At 41.7% G+C, this 22,634-nt stretch overlaps 1 protein-coding gene across 1 annotated transcript in view; it reads left to right on the forward strand.

Moving 5' to 3' along the window:
- Window positions 1–1,276: 1,276 nt before the first annotated feature.
- The window catches only part of b4galt5 (UDP-Gal:betaGlcNAc beta 1,4- galactosyltransferase, polypeptide 5), a 32,692-nt gene continuing 11,334 nt past the window's right edge, over window positions 1,277–22,634 (forward strand). The window contains exon 1 of the mRNA XM_085782220.1: window positions 1,277–1,885. Within this exon, the coding sequence (XP_085638346.1) occupies window positions 1,780–1,885 (106 nt within the window). The 5' untranslated portion in view covers window positions 1,277–1,779. The remainder of the gene's footprint in view (window positions 1,886–22,634) is intronic.

Genomic DNA, 22,634 nt, shown 5'->3' on the forward strand with positions numbered 1-22,634 from the left:
TTGACAAATATAATCAATACTGATAAATGAAAAATAATAGAAATGAATACATTTAAATGCTATCTCTAAGAATGTGTTAAAAAAAAAAAAGTTGCCCTACATCTTGGAAGTCATGCATTTTTGACCAGGCTAGTCATGTAGGTAATTACTGTCATTAAAGCAGTCTAGGCAAAAGCAATAATTAATTTGACTTCTGGGCCACCATTAAATGATTAAATTGTCAATTTTCAGACTGAACAGTAGCACCCAATGGATAGGCCTAAACATAGGCTACGTTCAAAATAATAGACTATTAAAGAGGAATAAGTTGACAACTTAATTGTTTCTTTTATTAATCACATTTTAGACCCTAACTCTTCATCTAAAAATATATGTCAATGTAAGGATCTATATGGCAAAGGCTGGTAGCTCTCAGTTAAGTTCATTCAACATGTTAAAAGAAAGAAAGAAAGATTAGCATTTGTCATTAGCATGACGATTCCATTATAACTTTTACATTTTTCTATGGCATAATAATCAGTTTTTATTTTAAACTAGATTGGGGAAAAAATAGCCTAACTCTCAGATCATTGTTGGAGATTAATCAAGCTAGTTTTTAAATTTCGTTACTGATTAGGCCTAATTTTTAAATTTTAATTATACAACAAGTAGTTCCGACCAAGCAATCTGATTGGTCAATAAGACATTTAGAACGTGCACGGCTGACTCATCACTGAAAATATTACTTCGCCATGTCATGTTGTTTACACATCTCCATGGCAACATGGATTTTTCCCCCTTTTATTTTAAAAAACGTAATTTATTACTCGTGAAAATTATTATATATCACAAACTACATTGACCTCCTGTAGGGTGTTCCTGACAGCTACCAAAGTCACATTTTAGACCAATTAGCCTATGTTACTTTATTTTTTGTTAATATACCTATTATAAACTAATTAGCCTACTGTTTTTTTTGTTTTTTGTCATGCCTCCTGGGATGTTGTGCTCTCATGTGTGTGTGACTAACGATAACGTTACGACGGTTACGACGATGTGGCGGTAACGTTACCCCACGAATCTTTGGTCGCCAGGTTTCGCTGTTTTAACGTTGTGAGCACGACGTAGCAGTGTTTTTTTTTTTCTTCTTTTTTTTTCTCTCTCTTTTCCCAATCCCAGTAGCTACCGTTAACGCCCACTTTAGGTGTTGCTCATTTTGCGGAGGGGCAGTTCCATTCATAGAGCTGGGAGGGAGGCAGACGGGCAGGAAGGCAACCAGGCAGACGGGCAGGCAGGCAGGCAGGCAGGCAAACCGCTGGGGCGGCCAAAACAACACCATCACCGACGTAGTGTGTGTGAGCCAAATGATGGTTTCTCACTGAAAATACCAGGCCAGGTTCAACCAAACCGCGCTGTCAGTGTCTGTCAGCCGCTTCGACATCGCCTAGGAAACACGCTGAACTCGACCAGAAAACATCCTCAGTCTCAGGAATGGATTTTGAATGTCTTGATTGAATATTGGGGGACCTCTCCTCTCCTCTCCTCTCCTCTGCTCGACCTGCCGCGGAAACAGCCCGACTTCCTTCCTAGTCTCCTCAGTCACCACTGCCGCAGAAAGACCACTCTACTCGGCTCATTAAACCCCACACCGTCCGCGGACTTACAGGGCAGGCTTCGGCATCTGGACAGACACGGAACTGGTCTTCTATCGTCGATACGCATACGTGCCTGTGTGTGCCTGTGTGTGTGTGTGTGTGTGTGTGTGTGTGTGTGCGTGTGTGTTTTTTTGCTGCCTGTATAATGCCGACACATTTGCGGTTCCGGAGAAGGTCATTCCTTGGGCTTATATTCCTTTTTTCACTATCCACCTCCGCATTGTACTTCATCTACTCCGCCCCCGGAATCGGTAAGTCACGTCAAATTGATTATCAAAGTGTTATATTTGAAACAGTCGTTGTGATTCAGTGAGGCTGTGTGTGTTTGTATGGGCTGGTGATGAGGTTATGTGTGTGTGACAGCTCGGCTCGGCTTGCCATAGGGAGTGTATGTATAGTCGGGAGCGATGGGGCCATGCATGCGCCTCTGCTGAACCTGGATCTCTCTCTCTCAATCGATGATGAGACTATAAGCTGGATGCTGGAGCTCAATCCTATAATATCCATGCACCTTAACATGGTAATAATAGAGCCACTAATAAGCGCCATGACGACTATAATCATGCTGATGTAGTAGTAGGCCTAACAGCTATGATTATGATGCTTATATACGACCGGGACCACGAGCTGAGTATGACGTTGTAGCTTTCATTTTTGGGACTCATAGTTGATATGTATTATGATCTGGTCAAAGCTGAAACGTAGTAGGAGTCACAAGGCTCACCCTGACAGTGCGTTTGGCCTGTCAGAGGTCAATATGAGTCAGATTCACTGGCCTAAGTGGCAGTTTAGGTGTCAACCTGAGCGTTGAGATAAACGATAAACACGTACATCCCTACACCATTTGCTGCCTCTAAGTCACATGCAGTTGTGTAATATCTCATGTCCCGAATGTGAATCCCTCCTATCATTAATTCATTAATGTGCTTAATCATCCCCTCCCTTCTTTTTCTTCTGTCATTCTTTGTCTCTGTTTTTGGATGTGTGTGGACACCTTAGTAGGCTATCTCACTCATTCTCTGTTGGGTGGCCTTCTAGCACAGGCCATGGTCCATTCATCCATATCAGTTTAGATATGTAAGGCCATAATGCTTGCTGTTCTGGTTAGTGTTATGCATGTGATACCTAAACATCAATTACTTTACTGTAGGAAAATGGGCAGAGCCTGTCTCCCTGCCCGGCTCTCATTGTAAAAGTGGGACTTTAACCTGACTCCGTCCTTGACTCTGAGCCAACCTGATCTATAATAACTTTCCACTGGGTGGGGTAAAGAACGCTGATGAATGTGCAAATGAGTAGTGATATCACGGATGCCTACATTCTCATATTTTGGCAACAGAAGAGGAAAGTTCACAAGGAAATCTTTAAGGAAATGCAGGGTGTAGTTAAAAGTTGTTTGGCTAACTAATCCATGGACGGTTGGATATCCAGTTGTGCTGGCTTGTTGGGGTTTGACTTCCTTCCCATACTGTACATTGTTATGGAGTTAATTATTCTTCTACATAATCCGTTCACTCTGAGAGGAGACGAGTGGCAGGTTGTCATAAGCAAATTTAATTTTCTTGTCATTATAACATGCGTGTACAATGAAATTAAGGTGCATAACCAGGATGCAGACTCGTAAAAAAGAATAAGAATAGATAAAATAAACAATGTACATCACTCACACATCAGCATCCATTTACTGACTCACCCAGCATTCATTCACTGGCCACACAGCAATCAAAAACATCTTTATTTTGAGTTACAGTCAGTAGGTGGGGGCCTCTCCCTGTCATTACTGGAGTGAGAGGATGACTGTATGAGTGAAACTGTGTTCTTGCCATACAAGTGTAGCTAGAACATAAAAGAAGAAAGCTGCTCCGTCCTACTCATCAAAATGGGTATTGATCCATTCACGCTTTTTACCTGCTGTGGACAACTTAATCAATAATTGAATCAATTCTCATATGGAGAACACATTACTGACAGGAATAGCCAGTGTAAGTCCCAATAATGGAGAGCAATGATTCCACTAAATGTGAAACGAATAAACAAATAAATTGTGGAGTAACTGGGGGTAAAAATAATCCTTCATTCACTTGTTCACTATTTCTCCAGCTCAACTATTGATGGGGTCTGGGGTCCGGTGACTGACTGTTATCCATCCCCTCGAGTGTTGACTGCTGTAGGGCTGTAATGGCCATGTGGCTTACTGGTGGGCTTAGTTCAGAAACAGAACAAGGACCAGCAGCAACAGTCCATTAATTATATATGGTAACCAGGAGCAAGGCGGCTTAAAAGCCACAGTTTAGTCCTCAACACTGAGGGTGCCAGGGTTAGCTCTAGCAGCAGGACAAAAGCGGGAAATCAGCTGGGGGGGTGGAGGCGGTAGTGTTTAAAAATAATTGTTTTAGTTCCTTTTTTTTTGTTGTTGACGTAAGGTGATATGATTCGCTCTCTGGTATGACACTGACGTACAGTATGGACATTAGCTGACGTTTCAGCTCCTTACAGTATGATCAGAATAGCACCAGTGAGACAAACAGTAGTAAATGGATCCAGTTAAAATCATTTTAAACCACAGTATAACATTAGCATTTGATTTAAACCCTCAACAGAATAGCTAGAATAGCAGTTAATGACAATAGCACATACGACTGCATGTCAATATTATCCTCAATAGATCACCATAAGAGCAGTGCAGACAGAAAGGGCTGTCAGAGTGTGGTTCAAAGATGCTTGTGGATCCCTCATTTTAACGAATGCAGCTACATTCTCCATAAATTAGTCAATTTTGAGTGTATGAGAAATATTACTCCAACAATCTCTAATGCCATTGTTTTCTTCCAGCATGAAACACTAGTTGTCATCCTCCTATCCTCCATTTGACTATACAGTACTGCACATATAGTATGGGAGTTTGGGTCACAGCAGCCAGACTTTTAATTCAAGCAGTTTTTCTGAAAGGGGTCATCCTAGAGTGGAAGCTGCAAAGAATTAGTAGAATAATTCAGAGTACCGAGAGAAAATAGAAAAATGGGGAAGGGCAAGGGGAGGAGGAGGAGGGGGAAATAGAGAAGGAAGGATGAAAGAGATGCCAAGCTCCTTTCCTTCTGCTGGTTTGCACATCGGGGAACCCATGCTGAACACCTGAGCAGGGCTTCCTATGATACCCAGGTGGCTTCAGTATAGAATGCCCCAATTTCACAGCTTAGTCCATTTCTCTCTCTCTCTCTCTGCCTCCATGCCTTTATGTCCCTCGCTCAGTTTCTCTGGCTCATATGCAATCACAATCACACCCCAGCCTCTATGTTGCCCCTGAGCATGGATGCTGACTGATGCAGGCTGGGGATGCAGGGCACAGCTGGGCCTGATTGCAGCAGTTTATTTAATTAAAACATGAGAGGATCCCACTGGAGTGAGAGCTAGGGAAGACACAGGCTCTATTTATAGGTTTGAACACAGATGCACACACACACACCTCCGCATCCGGGGAGAGCAAGGAAGACAAGAAGCCAGGTGCTTCCTTTGTCTCTGGAGACCAGGCTCGTCCTATCATCTGTGTGGTGTGTAGGTGGATGGGTGTAAGACTTGTCTGTCTGTAATATATCTAGCGTGTACCTGACATGTTTCTAGGTGTGGTATGCTGACAGCCAGTACGGAGTCTTGTTGGTTTTTTCCAAGTTGGATTGCAAGTTGCATTGTGTGAAACAATGCAGACACATAACGTAAGGAATGTAAACCTCGGTAGGGCTGGGAAGTTAGTAGCTTTAAGGATTTAATACTAGAGTTTGTCAAACAGTACGAACTACGAAGGTTAGCTAGGAGTTGTCACCTTTGCTCAACAACCAACCACTTGCTTTTCTTGCTTTTCTCTTCACCTTTTACCTTTACCTTTACCTTCAATGCATTATCAGATTGTGGACACCCACACATGAGTGTCATTTATCTATTGAGCCATGTGAGGGTGGAGACTGTTGGTAAGTACATGTCTCAGAAGAAAATGATCCCTTTGGATGTAACTACATCCCCCTGTCTTACAGTCAGGCAATAATTGAAGATCTGTGCCATGTCTTTAAGCCAGTCTGTTTTATGAGCAACCAATCCGGCTTGTTTACGATTTTATTTCGTTCATGAACTTGCACTGTCCCACTTTAAATAAATTGAATTGAATTGAATCATGAGAATAACTAATGACAAACATACCATGAGTGCATTCTTGCCTGCCCTTATTTTTTAAAACCTGTAAGACTATGCTTTTATAATAGAATAAACTGCAGTATGTTATCATTAAACAAAGTTCACAAAAAGGCCTCATACTTGAAACCTTAAAGAGGGTGAAATAGTGAAAATTTAAAGATAAAGTAACTTAAGTGTTGTGAATTAAGGCTTAGTACAACCATTTATTTTGTTGGTATTACAAGGAAGTGGTCTATCTTTAGCTTTGTTCCAGTGCTGGCTTCTGGCATTTCAGCCTTTTGCAGTTTATGGCCCATAAAGGCACCTCATAATTCAATATGACTGCAGCTGGATGAACAAAAAAATAATTACTGGTACTTTATAGTATTTTGAGATTGTTGCTCACTTACATAGATGTTGCAATGCATCACATGACTGGACTGTCTGGCAGTGTATTACAAAATTCAGAAACTATAGCTAGAGTGTCATCATCGGAAAAAAAAAATCGGGATACTGTCATGCCATGACTTATCTGGTGATGCCTGGCTCCACTGTCAAAGTTTTCCATTCAAATGTATTTAGTTGGATAAGCAAATGTTAAATGCTGTCTCAGTCTCCCTGCCTTAAGGGATTAATTTGGTGGAGATAAGAAGAAGAGGGACCATGTTTTTGATTTGTGCTTGTTTACCTACCAAACCCTGTCGCCACTTTCATGTTGGAAATATCACAGGCCTAATGGCACTGTATTTATACTTCTGGGAAGGCAGTTCTCTATGCACAGAGTTTCAAACAAAGCAGTTTTTCCTGAGCGGTTTTTTACATTTCCTGTGGTCACACCCACCAAGCTGTATACGAGTGTGCACATATATGATTGTCCATCCACTCTGGTGTCTTTTTGTTTGTGCAGCCAGCCACTTCCTGCCAAGCTGACTTTCCAGCACAACAATGAGTGGCCTCCTTCAGCCCCCACCACCCCCCCCCTACCTTGGAACATTTGAATCCTAATTTGAGTAAAATCTGGCACTTGAGGTAGAGTGGCATTAAAACGAGAATGTGCTGGTAAAGATCAGGCAGATTATGATTGCTGCTATTCAAAAAGCTCACATGTAGCCGGCCAAGAGTTAGCCTACTGCAGGGGGTTAAGGGGGGAGGGGGTGGCTGGGTGACCAGGGGTTAGAAAATGAAGTGAAACTATGAATATGATTTATGAGGAAAACAAACAAACAGAAGTTTAGTGAAGCTATTGTGTTGACCTTTATTTCACTGAACAAACAAGGATCATTTTGCAGAGTTGCTTCTCCTATGATTGTTAATTATCCTCTACCATTGTTAATGTTTCCCTATCATTGTTAATAATTGATGACATGTTGTTTTTGTGTGTAACCACTCCCCACTCCCCCCCTTCAAAAGAGGGGGCAGGCCAGAAACAGTCTGAGAACCACTGGCCTAGATTATCACGTGTTTGTGACAACAAAGTTTCGATGCTTCCCTGTTACCTTGGCCAGTTTAATGGGGGTAAATCATTAGCTTTGTTGAAGAGGAATGTAACTTGCACATTGGAGGTTTGTTGATCCTGGTAGGATGGGTTAGTTAAATCATTCACTGTCAGATAAATAAACACTTGATCTCTACGTTTTACCACCTGTAGTTGAACTGAGTTGGTGTTATTGACATGTTTACAGCCATCACAAATTATGGTATTGTTAGTGGTAACCACAGTGCTCAGCCTTGGCCAGACTCCAGCGTGAATCTACATGCAGCGGCCGGTCATACTTACTGTCTGAGTCTGTGCACTTCAGTCCTGAGCGAGTGTTTGTATTCATACACACGAGTGCAGACGACGTGTCTAGAAAGTACAGGTTTGTGTGTATGGCAAATACTTGTGCCCATGTTGTGCTTGGTGGGCCTGCTGCTTCTGCGCTGATGCTGATGTATTTGCGCTTCTCTGGCACACTTAAAGCCATCAATCTCGGGTCCTCAAGGCCCACTGTAGTGCTTAACCCTAAACCCCACCCCACCCACTACCCTTTTTCTGCTGCTTAATTGATCCCATCCATTTAGTTCAGTCCATCCAGCCTCCTAAGGCTAATTTCCAGAGGCTATCTGGATCATCAGGGTGAAATATTAACTTGGTGTGATGCTGCTTCAGATAAACAAGCTAGATAGTTCTACATTTCACAACCTCTCTTTTTAAACTTCTGTTGAGCTCTTCAGCCAGAGAAAAAACTAAACATCTCTGGTTTAGTAAAATCAAAATGAAAAGAAAAGCATAGAAAGCTGGATGCCCTGCAGTTCAATCACTGAAATTCCTCTGGCTGGAGCACTTGAGATCCAGCGTTTGACATTTTCACTGCGGTTGCTATGGTTCCCTAAGGGCTTGTTCCCATCCAGGACTGACTCCTTTTTATTGTCACGGCAACCGCAGAAACATGCCATCCTTGTTCCCATGATGATCTGGATGACAGCAGAGCCATGGACTGTCCTAGTCTGGGACATCTGTGTACCGTACACAGGTCATTAAAGCTGTAGTATAAATAACTTCAGAGAACAGCAGAATTTTCTCGCTCTTTACTAGTGACAGGTCAGAACAACACTTGCTACATTATTTAAATAAACATGTCAAAATTGTTATTTCTGCTTCCGTCTAGACCTTTTACACTTGTGTAAATCTGCCTGCTAGGGTAGACTGTTACAACACTGCAAGGAGTGTTAGTGCACAGTTCAAAGACATGTGCCTCTAAATACTCTTAGGCATTTAGTTAAACATCAATAGAGTGGGAGTTCATTGCACCTTGTGAGTCAGCCAGAGTCACGAGCAATCCTCTTAATGCCTTTCATTGACACCCAACATACTAGCCACTACACTCACAAACATACACACATACGCCCACTGTACACTCCAAGTATGGTTCAATAGAATTCACACAGACACTGACTGTCTTCCCTGAAAAAGGATGAAGACTGATTATGTAACTATTTTAATTGTGACATTGTAAGATCTAAAGCCTTCTTTCTTCTTTTATTGCAGCATACAGGAGACACCACGTTCTTGCTTTTGTCTGTACACCTGACTTAGGCAATGTTTCCAGGACAATTCAGTGCATTTATGGATATTTGTAATCACATTAGCTAATAGCAGGAACGAAGATATTAGTCTGATCTCAGATCCATTTTTACTTGGCCATAAACAAGCAAAAGTTATATAAGGTTGCTGTTCAAAGGTTTGGCATCACTGGTGTACAACAGAATAGTGCTTTTGAAAACAGTTAGTGAACCTATACCAATGTTATGAACTTCTGCGTGGGTGTTAGGATTGCGCCGTATGTTAAAATTTTTTAAACCAGCCGTCATCAGTCCAACAACTGCGGATGTATTTGCACAGGTGTGTGTAGTCTGTTTGAATAAATTTGCCTTCATGTTGTCCTCTGTCATCCACTGCCTTTAAGGTAAGAATATAATAAGCAAGAAATTCTATAGGTTAATATTCTTAGATTAAATTTAATAAATCACCATGACACAGTAAAAGAGAGATTGAATAGCTGTCAGACACTGAAAAAGTCAGATAGTAAAGTGGGTGAGTCTCCCTTTACTCAACAGGGAGGGTCTACTTTGTCAGTAACACAAAGCTTTGTTTCCCTGAATATGTTTGACTCATGGATGTAGCCAACCTCATCAATGAAATAGCTATGTCAAACGCTATGTACACAGTGATCTAATAGCTTCCAGATATTTAAGCTCTTACACTGTTTATTTAAGGTTTTTCTACTGTCCTTGTTTAAATAGTCAATCATGGCAACCCTCTTTCAGCCAGTTAAACGTTTGAATTAACAGAAAGGCGAGGGACAGGCAAGGCAATTTTATTTGTATGGCCCATTTTTACAAACAGTTTGTCTCAAAGGGCTTTACATGGCATAGAAAAAAGTTACAATTTAGGCACATATTCTTATTCAACCCCATTCCCCCTTACTGGTTAAAATTAACATTCTTTGTGCTGAAGACTTTAAAAATGTTATTGAGTTTGCTTATTAGTTTATTGATTGTTTTTGAGTGGAAAAATAGAACATGATTTCTTCTGTATAGTCCTCAAAGCCCATGTAGTAAGTGCTTCCCTGCTATAGGCTATTGTATAGGATCTGAGCTTCGTTCAATCATAGTTTCTGTTCCTCATGTAGAACTGAAATGAAACCCATTGGTAGAAAAAGACATGGCAACGGTGAGGTGATTCACATAGCAACCCTACTCGTAAGTCTTATAGGGTCTACGGCTGTCTGAAAGATGACCCATGTCCACCCCCTATAGTGTCTGGATATTTGACCACAGACATATGGTGGAGCTGAGTGCAGTAAAGGTAAGGGGGTGGAGGTGTGCCAGTACAAGAGCTGTGAGTCATTTCTGAGGCAGACTGAAGGTCTTGTGTTGAGGCACTAATCATTTATGTAACCTAATCATCCATTAGGAGAATCCTAGTCTTTGTTGACCAGGTCTGGGCCTCCCTTTGTTATTGACACTGTTACCATGGCTACTTTGGTCATGTGTTTGAGGGCAGTCTCCAAACCGTAACTTGTGATGAGCTGCTGCTCAGCAGTGATGATGCCAGAGAGGCGTAATTCAAAAGACAACACTAGCAACAATGTTGATGATAGGTGCTGTTGATAGGGATCATGATTATAAAGACTGCATTTATATTATAGTTCACTGTAGATAATGAAAGCAAGTATTCTTGTCTAAACTTTACCTCTGGTCATCTGCACACAGCCTGTTGTTTTCCATACTGACCACACATAGATTTGCATACAATTAATTGTATGAAAATATACTGTACAGTGTGTGTTCAGGTCAGGATGTATACAGATCTATTCACTTCAGTGGATCCACCCCTGGTTAATTCAGGTGATGGGACATGCTTTGGAAAGACACACACCTGTCTGTAAGGTGTCACAGCTGACAGTGGGTATCAAAGCAATTACCAGGAACTACCTGCAGAGATCAGAGACAGGACTGTCTGGGAAGGCTAGAAAAAAATCTGCTGCGTAGAATTGTCCCAAGAGCACAGTGGCCTGGCCTCCATAATTTTTCAACCAGGACTCCCCTTAAAGCTGATGATGCGGCTAAACTGAACAATTGCAAAATAGGACCTTGGTTAGAGAGGTGACGGAGAATAAGATGGTCGCTCTGAGCACTGTGATCCTCCAGACATGACGCTTCGAATTCAGGTCAAACAGTTCAATCTTTGTTTCACCAGAGCAGAGAATGTGGTGTCTCACTGTCTGCAAGTCCTTCGGGTACCATCCAATGGGCTCTTACCTTGGCCCTTACCAAGGCCCTGCTATGATTGCATACAGCTGCAAATTATAAGTGCAAAAAGTGACACTTTCCAAATGCACAGTATTTGAGGAACCTTTTTTTAATGCATTACGTTGCTGCAGTGACTCAAATGTCATTGTTTTTCAATGTCCTTTTTTTTTGTTTTAAATAGTGTTACACTTAATTATTTATAACTTCCTCCCTGTTGTATCACTATGGTACCATCATTTGAAGTTATTTTTGTTATTATGTGGTTGACTGCACATGGGAATATTCAAAGGCTCAGTAATGCTGGAATAATGTAATACAATTTATCTGAATTGTTCTTTTGTTATACTCATGTTTACTTCCATATGAATCCTTGGAAGAAACACATCAGTGCTGTCAAATTTATATGGAAGGTTTACAATTTTTCTAGAAGCAGTAAACACCTGCAAAAATGAACATAGTTATTGATTGCTGTCTGTGCTGAAGATGGAGGGATACTTTTTTTTTTAATATAACCAGTACAGGACAAAATGTGCAGTCAGTCCTTATTATGGGAAAATACAATTCAAACTTAAGTTAAAGCTATAATGAGCATCAAATGTCTCAGTTTTCCAAATGAAATTGGTGTCTTTTAAGTATGTAATTCCCTTGCTGGGAACAGTTTCCTGTTGAAGCCGCAGAGGAGGGGGAGTAACACAAAAGGAATTTCCTACTCGTAGAACTGGAACTTTGTAATCCCTTCAGTTTGGCAACATCAGTCTTCCTAAGAAATATCTTCACGTTGACAGTATAGCTGCCACAGAACAACTGGGGGCTTTGTCCCCCCCCCCATATCATACACTGGATTTTAATTCTGCAGAGTTTTCTACAGGGTCAGTATGGCAAATCTCTTTGTCATATTTTATATATTTATAGACCGAATAAATACAAACAGATAAGGCGATGACTGCAGTAAAGAAAAATGTAGTTAGGGCAATGCTGGCGTGGGTGTGATGGTGTGACTGCAGTATGAAAACCTGCCCACAAGATAAACCTTTACCATGACGCCAGTACAACCCGGATTTACGCAAGTTTTGTTAAACCACATCATAATAACCTTCTGTCTCAATGCATGCAAGTAGACTGCTACAGTAGCAGCAGTAGTGGTGGTGGCACTGTGGGGTTCTGCTGCATACTGTCTTTGCCCACTCTGGGTGACATCCTCGCCACACCATCATGCCAATGAAGTGGTCCCTTTTTAAAATTAACACATATTTTTGAAGTAGCCTACTCATTTTGATAGTCTGAACACGGCCTGACGGACTTTGAATATTGTGATGCTACCTTCTATCTGCCTTATTCTCAGGTATCCAGGGCAACACGTGGTTTTGCCATAGCAGCAAATGCAAACAAACAGCACAGAAGCCATGTTGGAGCTTTGTCAGATGGCTCCTCTAATAGAACCTCAGGAGGGAAGCTTAGTTGATTAACAAAGCATAGCCGTGGCTAGAGCTGATTTACACTCACTGTATAATGATAGCACAAATTCAATGAGTGCTAATTACCAGCTGCTTTTACATGATACATGGCTATGGCAACAAAGGGTAAAGCCTGCACGGTGAGGTGGCAAGATGAGGCAGTATTTATTAGATAGTTACCGTAGGTAGAGTTCACTTAAACAGCTCAAGCACAAAATAATCATTGATAGACTTAAATGATGATTGGATGCTGATAAACAATTGATTTCAAAACGGTTGATTTCTGGTGGCCAATTGTAACGGAGAGATCACAGACCTTCTTCCTGCTTTTGACTTGTTTATCTAGTGTTCTTCAACTGCACAGCAGCAAAATTTAAATGTCACACTGCTTATCAAAATCCACCATCATGCACCATCATCCACCCACATGCATCAAACTTAACTTTGAGAGACACTAGCCTAAATGCATTAAATACATTCAGTGTAATAACACAACATAGTACTTTGATCAGTGTGCGTCATGACAGCTTATGTGTCAGTTAAGCTGTGTAGGGTTTTGATGAGTGGTTGTTACTAATAACTATATCATTAGCCATTATTTTCAGGTCCTCAGGCTACACCGCTGTGCCAGACTGTACTTAATGTAAGAGAGACGTGTATGAACAGAATCCTCATGAAGTTGTCTATAGTTTTGACACCACAGGCTAATTCAATTTGTTACTGATTTTTGAAGTAAAAACACATCCCCTGCAGCAAGGAGAAATGGGAAAGAATACATTTTGTAACTGAATGACAGTATTGCACATTGCATTCTTCAAATACCAATGCGCTGTTAACAAATTTCAGGGAAAAAAACTAAAAAAATGACACTCATATGGTCTTACCCGGCCTTAACTTAGGACCTGTAGGCCAGGTCAAAAACTGTCTTTGTTCGGTGGCGTGATATTTGATTATAGTTTGAGAGCTGATAAATCCTCTGACTCCATAGAGGTCGGGCATGTGTGTGTTTTTTCTGCATCGTGCTCAAATGTATGGAGCGACTGTGGCAGTGTGGTATATTAGCTGCCCGCTCTGGCCCATTTGCTCAGTCAACAGGAGTAACCTCCAGCTGTGAGGAGACCTCATCTTTCTGCTGGGGGTGGGGATAGGAAAATAGAGCGAGCGGGAGAAAATAGGTGGAGGCATCGTGGCGTCCGTGCGTGTACGTGCATTTGGTAGTGAGGAACGTATTCTTAGGAGCTTGTGTAGAATGTGCATGTCAGTACTTGTCTATGTTATTTCCTCTGTACACGACCACGTGCACACAGGAACTGCAATAACACAAGAAGGCCCTGGATGGCAGCCAAATATAAAAGCAGGCAGAAATGGGCTGGCACAGAGGAGTGATCAGGGCACTGCAGAAATGAATCACTACTCACCAGGCACACAACCGACTGTCTCTTATTGGAAGTCTGGTGACTGGGACAGGGCGTGTTGTGCAGTAATTGTAACAAAGATCAGTGGGACAGGATTACTGGTTTCAACAAGACCGTGTGTGTGTGTGTGTCCATTTTGAAATGATGGGAAAGGCCTGTAGCAAATTAAGTATGAGGCAACAAAGAAACGGTGGCAAGACAGGAAGCAGTGAGGACACAGACAGACTCGACTTGATTTAATGACCTGCAGTGTAGCTACATTTGGCAGGGACTGTTCAGAGTTAAAGTTAAATGCACCTGGCAGTTTTTGTCCTTCTCAAGACTCTAAACTATATATATAAAAAAAAAGAAGAATCAAATACACCCGTGGAGCAGCAGTGGACAGGAAGAGAGGGAGAAGGTGGGTGGGGTTAGGCTCGTACCACCACCTGTAGGCTCGGTTTACCACAGCAGCCAGTGGAAAGCCGCCCATCAGAGCCGACAATCTCCTCAGCTTAGATCCTTGTTGTTTCTCATCAGTGTTCCTGTATCATGCACCTGTGAAGTCTGAGAGCTGCAGATTTACATTTTTTTATCTAAACCACTTTTCCTTCAGCGGTTTCAAATTATCCAAAACAAAACCAGAAAGCTATGACCCTGTACAAGTAATCATGTTTTCACCTTCTGTTTTACTCATCCCCACAGAACTGGCAATCTGGATGCTATTACAGAAAATAAAAAGTCAAACACGCACAGAACAAGGAGCACTAATGATCACATATGTTTGTAACCTTGGATGCCATGGAAACACATTGATGTACTGTATCATCCGGTTTTAAGCCGATAAGGCAAACTATCAGTTACTGAGTCATACAATACATCCAGCAGTTACAAAGTTATCTCACTCTCCTTCATTGTTTTTGCTCTCTACCAACTAGAGGAAATATTCACCCACCTTTTCACCAGGTAGTTGCTACAGTCTGTGTCTATATGCTGTATGATATGATGAAAATGAGATGATAATAGTCTGTCGGCTCAGCTGTAGATGTGTATTCATTATCAATATTTGATATGATCACTGTTTTCCTTTAAACCTGCACTAATCACACCTGCACGCAGTTGTTCAAGGTAGATTGTTCCAGGCTGACTCCATGATCATGGCCTTGTGGGTGCCAGACTGTCTGTGGGAGGACTCCTTGTTCTTCACGTCTGCAAAGATAGTTCACGACTCTGAAGCTGTATGTTTGAGAGTCAGTGTCATGCTGCAGAATGGATCTCTTTCAAGCACACAGACACACAGACACACACACACAATGCACACAATCTGCCCGTCTCCCACTCTTCCTCTCCCACTTTCCCCCCCTCAGATCTGTTTTCCAGTATCTGGTTGTAGCAGAGTGAAAACAAGGGGTCCTGGCACCACTGTGTCGTTTATGTAATTCTCTTCGCAGCGTCTGGTCCTTGTGTTTCTCTGCCATGTAGTAGCTCGGCAGACACAGTGACTCAAGGGAGGGTCACACATGCACAGAAACAGGCGGACATGCACACACACACACACACACACACACACACAAACACACACACTTGGGACAGCGGAGCAGATGGAGGGGCAGAGTGACTAGTGCAAGACCAAAAATGAACTCGAACTAGACCCCATGTTGTCCCTGCTGGCATGTGTTAGTGTGGGGCCGTGTCTGAATGTGATATGCTTTTCGGGTAGTTTTTTTAATCTCCTACATTACATTTTCCATTGCGTGTAGTTTCCGATTACACTGCACGACATGGCGCATTATCTCACATCTTATTAATGTATGTTATCAGTTCCACTCTATTCTATCTGTTCTATCTTTAGTGCCAGCAGGAAAAGGGCAAAAATTATTTACAGTTACAAGTGCAACACTGCATTGTCTCAGCAAAGATTATGCAGTCTGTTTTCTCTGTCTAGAGGTTAATCAATCGATTAGTGTCATTGATTAACAAGGGCAGTTCAAAAAAACCCTCAGAGCTTAAGGAAGATGGAAATCTTTATAAGGAGGCCGAGTTAGACACTAGGTAGAGAGCTCAGCTGTGAAACATTACACGTATTCTTCCTTTTTTTGAATGTGAAGCTGTTCTGCCCGCACCTGAAAATAAACAGCTAAGGTACGTAGCGCTAAGTATAATGCTTCTGAAAAGGGTTAGCAAATACAGAAACAGTCTGTTCATGTTCACACCCAGTCCCGCATGTCAGCTCCACTAATGCTATGAGGAAGCTGATCCAAATACTTCATGTTTTCACCTTCACCTTTAGACTTAGAGGGTTCAATCGGCTGCGGATACTCTCACATGAGCTGTGCTCACATGGCACTGTGCATCAACAGAGGTTAGCATTCAAATGCAGATGTAGTGTTGAACACAGAGAAAGTCTGTGTCGTGCCTGTTGCTAAATATGCGTTCTGTGTGTTCCCAGAAAATCTAAAGGTCTTAAGGCTAAGTGCACGTAACTAAAAGGTTATACCTCAAAAAATATTTATTTTAATATCTTGCAAGTTGCAATGCATTCTTTGGCATTGGAATGTGAAATTCCTTTGAAAGCACTTTGTAGCGATTCAGTGAACCCAAACTAAAATACCTGAAAGTCTTGTCATGCACAGCACACACCAGCAGGCCTCCATCACCTTTACCTGCGGGCTCATACCAACCTTTGTCAGTGGCAAGTTACTCTAATATGTCATAATTGTATTACCTGAAACATCACCCTGCACATGGATGAAAAGTGAAAAAGTAGAAGCACAATGTAACATAAGGTTTTTCTCTCTGTTGCAAAGTTGTAAAAAAAAATTAAAATCTAAATGGCCGAGATTTACTGAAGTAGAACTTTTAAAAAATGCCAGCTTTTCTTTTTCTTTGGTAAGTCCCTACAAGCTCTGCACACCTGGATTTGGTAGTTTATCACTTTCGCCTTGGCAGATTCAGTATAAGTGGACTGGGGGTGTGTTTGAGTTGCCACTTCAGGTCCTCTCTATGGGCATAAATCTAGGCTTTGGCTGGGCCATTCAAAGACAATCAGAGGCGAAGGTCAGTGTTGTGCTGAAAGGTGAGCTGTCCCAGTCTCAGGCTTTATGCATTTGCAGGTTTTCTAGAATTTAAAAAGAGTAGTATTTTTTATAAGTTTAAAATTAAATCTACAGTGCAGAAGATCTTGATTTTTGAATACTTTCTGAAGCCTCTGCATGTATGTGTAAGATAACACATTTCGTTCATCTAGTTCCCTTGGCTTGTGGTAGAGTGTAAAGTGTTGAGAGGAGCAGCTGCTTGCAGCTTGTGCTGCAAGTCACAAAGAGTTTGGGGAAGTACCTACATTTTTTCACCACTAGTACGCCCAGTGATTTGTTCAGTCTTTTTCTCTGTTGACACATGGGGATTTGCAGAGTATGTCTTCACATTAACAAATCTACAAACATTTACATTCATATCATGGGGATGATATCCCTGTCTTTGTTCTGGGAAAATAGTACACCCAGTACACCCTGAGGAAGACCTGTGTGAGGTCGAAACGTCGGTCCTTTTTTAATAAATTATATATTTTTTCTACATCAAGGCTACGAGTTGAGCGACTGCTTTTTTCTTCCTTGTTCTGGGAAAATAGTAAAATAAAATAGATAAATCAACAAAAATAGAACATCAAGTATTTACGGTACATAGTAAAAACCTGATGTTTTCCCTGAGGGAGATTTCTAAAGTCACTGTTTAAACAGGTCTATCATGTTAAACCCCACTGGGTGGAAATAAGAGCAAGATTTGCAAGAGACATGACAGCTAAATGAATGAATGAAACTGGCCGCAGCAGACGACGTGTGAGGCGAAGATGAACAGACTTGAAGTGGTTTGGAAGCTCTCTGATAACAGGGCAGAATGCCAGGGCCTATGATGAGATCTGACGTCATCTCTGTTGCAGTAAATGACGAGTACTCAGCCTGTCAAAGACACATCTGCTCTGAGAGGGTTTACTCTTACTCTTACTCTCTTTACTGCTTTCTCCCTCTCCTGTATGCCAGCCAGCCAGGCTGTTTGTGTTCTTTTGTCCAATCGAGACATGTAGCTCTTATTCTGCATTCCTCTGCACGTGACGGGGATTCTGGTTAATGCAGTCATGATGGTTTTCCCACACACTGATGTTTTAAGGCAGTTTGGGTGTGGTATGAAGTGTGTGTGTGTGTGTGTGTGCTGGTTTGTATGAGACCTCATGACTTGCTGCTGTCATGTGACCACAACTAGAACTGGACAGATATTACCTTCATCATAGCTGCAACTGCTTGAGTTCATGTGTGCGTGTTGCGTGGGACCATGTCTCCCTCCTCCCTGTAGCAGCAGAGTATTGTAGCCAGATCTTGACAGATGATCTGATTCTTCACTGTAATAATAAGCCAATCCACAGTAGGTGTTGGTGTGACCTTACCACGGACTAATTGGGAGTATCACATGACAAACAGTGAAAGAAAAAAAGCTGCAGGCTGTGCAGTCAGTTGGCAGTCAAGGTACACCCAGCTAAGAGTCATGCAGCCAAATACAAGAATCCCAGAGTTACGCCAGTCTTCACAAAGGTTACAGGGTTCAATCGATTGAAACTGTACTGGAGAAGTAATGCAACTTCCTTGCCGTTATGGCGGTGGCCAAACCCACTTAAAACAAAGTGGTTTGGCTAAATAATAGAGACACCTCTCTTGTGACAGTTGTCCTATTTACAGTGCATGACAGAACATGTTCAGAAAAAGAAAATGTTTGGTAAGACTTTTAATACATGTGTAGAAACCCAGTTTCCCACACCCAGTCATATTTTACAACATGTAATATTAAGTGCACATTGAACAAGGAATGAGGTGTGTTGCTTTGAGAATGGATGATTCACTCTGTTTTTTTTTGTGTTTTTTTTACTTTTATCTTCTTCAAAAGACTTGAAAGGACCTAATTAAAATGGATTGAATTTGGTTGATTCTTTACAAACCTTAATCATATAACTGTTACTGAACACTAATTTTACAAAGCGATCCCAGTATATGAGCTCTGTAAAAACATACCGTACTATATACAACTCCTTGGTCACGCCCCGCTGCCACACTTCTCTACATGATATGTGTGAACCGCTAGGATACATGACGTTTATGCCTTTGCACGCATTTGTCTCTCGGGGTGGGCACAGACCAGCCCCCTTGGGGAAAGCATTACAAATTGCTGCTTACATAACCTTAAGTTACCCATGACAACAGGAATGGATAGGGCCAGAAGGGGGGCAGAGCCAGAGAGATATAAAGAAAAGGGAGAGGGAAAGATAAATAAAGGCCAAGATAAGAGACAGTAAGTACAGTAAGGCAGATAAATGAATAGTTGTTTGAGAAATCCCACCTCTCAGATCTTTTTCCGCCAAATGTGATAAATTAAGCACTTTGTCTGATTTAGTTGTTTCTCTTCCTGTCAACTAAATATATAAGGCTAATGTATTTGTCAGCGTTTCCTCTCAGCAACATCAGCTTCAGCATGGGCTGTGTAAATGTGTGGTTGAATGGGAATCTATTAACAGTAGCGTGGATTTACTGAGAGCTCTGGTCTTTTGTCCAAATCCTCATGAACTTAAACTCCCAACAGAGTAGGATGATGTTTCTGGAGGTTATTCCTCAGTATTTTAACAAATAATCCCCCATGAATTGGTTTAGCTTTTTGAGTATTTTTTTGACTACTCAAATAAATTCAGATGCTCTTTTGGGATCAGCGGTTGACTCTGAAATGCTCTGTACTGTATGTGTATTGTTTGAAATAAGTCAGGAGGTGAGAGAAATTGTGAGTAATGTTTGAAAATGGAGCCATTTTTTCTCTGCCGTTACAAGAGCTGTTTTGAGTGACTCATGTTCAAAAGTCAACAGGAAGTGATGTCTACACCACAAACCAGATCCCAGTTTACAATGCGGCTGAGCATGACAAGCATGTCATAGACAAGATTGAAGTGTATATTCATTGGTTCTTGAAAGAGTTCACTTGCACAAATCGGGATTAAAATATTGAACTTTGTAATTTATTGAATTGTTAAGGGAAAAAGTTTTCTTTATGGTAATACAGTACATGGCCTTTGTGTGTACCTCTGTGTGTGTGTGTGTGTGTGTGTGTGTGTGTGTGTGTGTGTGTGTGTGCCTGTCTGTGTTTGTGCATTGACTAGGAGGCTGCTGTGTGTTGGTGGTTTTGTGTGAGAACATCGATCCACCGTAGCCTCAGGGTTTCTCGGCATCACTTACAGAGGGTCAAAGGAGGTAATAACGGCGCTTGCCCCTTCAGCCAAGATCCAATAATCGTTGAAAAAGAACACACCATGGTTTATGTGTTTGAAAAAAGTCAGCATGCATACGTCCAATCAGACGTCCTACATCGCATGCCGATCCTGAACATCCTCAATAAATCAATACACTCAAATTACACCAGTTGTTCCTGTTAATTGTGAGGGATTTAGTGCTAATGTTTTGAGTAATTGCCTGTTTACTTACCAATAGTGTATTGCAGCCGGCTACTTAATCATGTTTGCGCAACATGCACCATTACATTACTGATAGTGTCGTTTCAGCTTTTAAAGTCACATAATCCACATTCACTGTTCACTGATGAATGATAGTTGCACTAATAGTGCCCTACTTCCTGGTTGTCTTGTGAGTGAGTGTGTGTGTGTGTGTGTGTGAGTCATTGGGTGTCACTGATATGCAGCAGCAGTAAAAAGAACGACCCCTTCAGAGAGTGACAGCTTTATACCCTGTGTACTGTATGTATGGTATGTGGTCTTGTGCATGCAGAAAGCAGGCGTTTCAGCTGGGGGGAAGAAAACCGCCATTCAGCTCTTATCAGGGAGCTAGCAGAACAGGACCAATCACCTCCCACTGCTGAGCTATCAATGTGCAGTTAATTGCCTTTCAGAGGAAAAGCAGGGGGGGGTTGGTGGTTGCAAGTGTTTTTTTTTTCTTCTTTTTCTTTTTTTTTCTGTTTGTCACCTTTTCCCGTTTTAGATGAACCCCAGTATGTCACGGTACAGTACAGTATGGTGGTGGAGGATGTGCGCCTGGATTTGTCCCAGTGAGCCTGCAATCCATCATTCAGATTGTTTACTTAAATGATGGGAACAAACGGACTTGACAGAAAGTGATACAAACCACATTACACAGAGACGGCAGCACGGAGAGATGAAGGGGGGAGATAGAGGGAAGGGCAGATAAGTGGAAAGATGGAGGGATGCAGAGAGAAAGAGAGAGGAAGAGGGAGAGAGGTGGGCTGGGCTTGGCATGCGGACAGTGAGAGCTATAGAGGACAAGGTTGTTCAAGGTCTCTTGTCATGCTTGGTGGGTTACAGTGGGGGTTTGTGATAGGATGAGAAGTGGGGGGTGGGGAGGGATGGGGGGTTGGGGGGCTCCTTCTGGTCTACATGTGTATCATGTAGTTGTGTCTGAATGCACTCTCCTTTGTCATTGACACATCGGTGAGCTCTGTGTGTACTGTGTGTATCTGTACGCCCCCTTGCTTACATGTTCCCTGCTAATGGCCTTGTGTTGTGTTGTGTTGTGTTGTGTTGTGTTGTGTTGTGTTGTGTTGTGTTGTGTTGTGTTGTAGCCTCATACGTTAGCTTCCTCTAAACTCCAGTTCTCTCGTGTCTAATTGCATTTGTCACAGTTTGTAGCCTTGAATACCTCGCCACTAAGCATGAGTCCAGTCCATACAGCGCTTGTTTGATGAGAGAGGAGTTGCATGCCCTTTGCTTTGTATACACTAGATCAACTGTTCACATTCTCCATCTCTGTGCTTTAACACTTTTTTTTTTTTTTTGCAATGTGAATTGCACTTCTTCAGGTGTAATCTGAAGAAGAGACGATAAAACATTCCCAGGTTGTTTTACTCGAGGCTAAATTGAAGCGTTGAACATACTGATGTTGCTTCCGGAGATCTGGTTTTATCAGGAATCCCAGGAAATGGTCAGTCAATTAATACCAGGAAGGAAACAAGGTTCCCTGGAAAAACAAATTTTGTTTTTGTTTTTTTATGTTAAACTAGTCCAAAGTTATTTGAATGCTACTTTATAAAAGTGACTCTGGAGTAATGTTAAGCTGTTAATGTGATGGCGCTCTGATAAGCCAATAAGGTTCACGGCTCCAGCTGAACTTTGTTACTGTGACTGACTGTACTTACTGTTTATTAAGTGTTGCGGTTTGATTAATGTGGAGGTGTGTGACACGTTTTCTTTCTCCTACGAAGAGTTAAAACATTTTATGTGATAAGATATCGTTGTTCTGTTGTATAATACTGCTTTAGTAAGCAGTATTATGTATAACAATGTTTTTATCAGCATTTCCCGGGCTTCATGGGAGGGGTGACTTTTCTCCCTGGAAGAGGCAACACTAATATGTACTGACCATATATAAACCCTGAACCTTGTATAGATTTGTCCGGGAGGGAATATGCATAGATAAAATCTCTGTACATTTGAGGACACGATAGGGAAATGCCAGCTTGTCAAAACATATTTGTCCCTGCAGGACTTGATCACACCCCAGAAACCCTTTAGCCTTTTTCCATCAGATGGTGCCTCAGAAAAGGCGTTTGTGTGTACATATTTCTGCAGTATGCAGCGTGTCTGTTGATCCACTGCTGCCCATGTTATAGTGCAAGTGAATAGGATCTGACCTTTGTTCTTG

This window comes from Trachurus japonicus, chromosome 7 (assembly GCF_045865225.1).
Source record: "Trachurus japonicus isolate A0001 chromosome 7, Traja_1.0".
NCBI classification, from domain to species: Eukaryota; Metazoa; Chordata; class Actinopteri; order Carangiformes; family Carangidae; genus Trachurus; species Trachurus japonicus.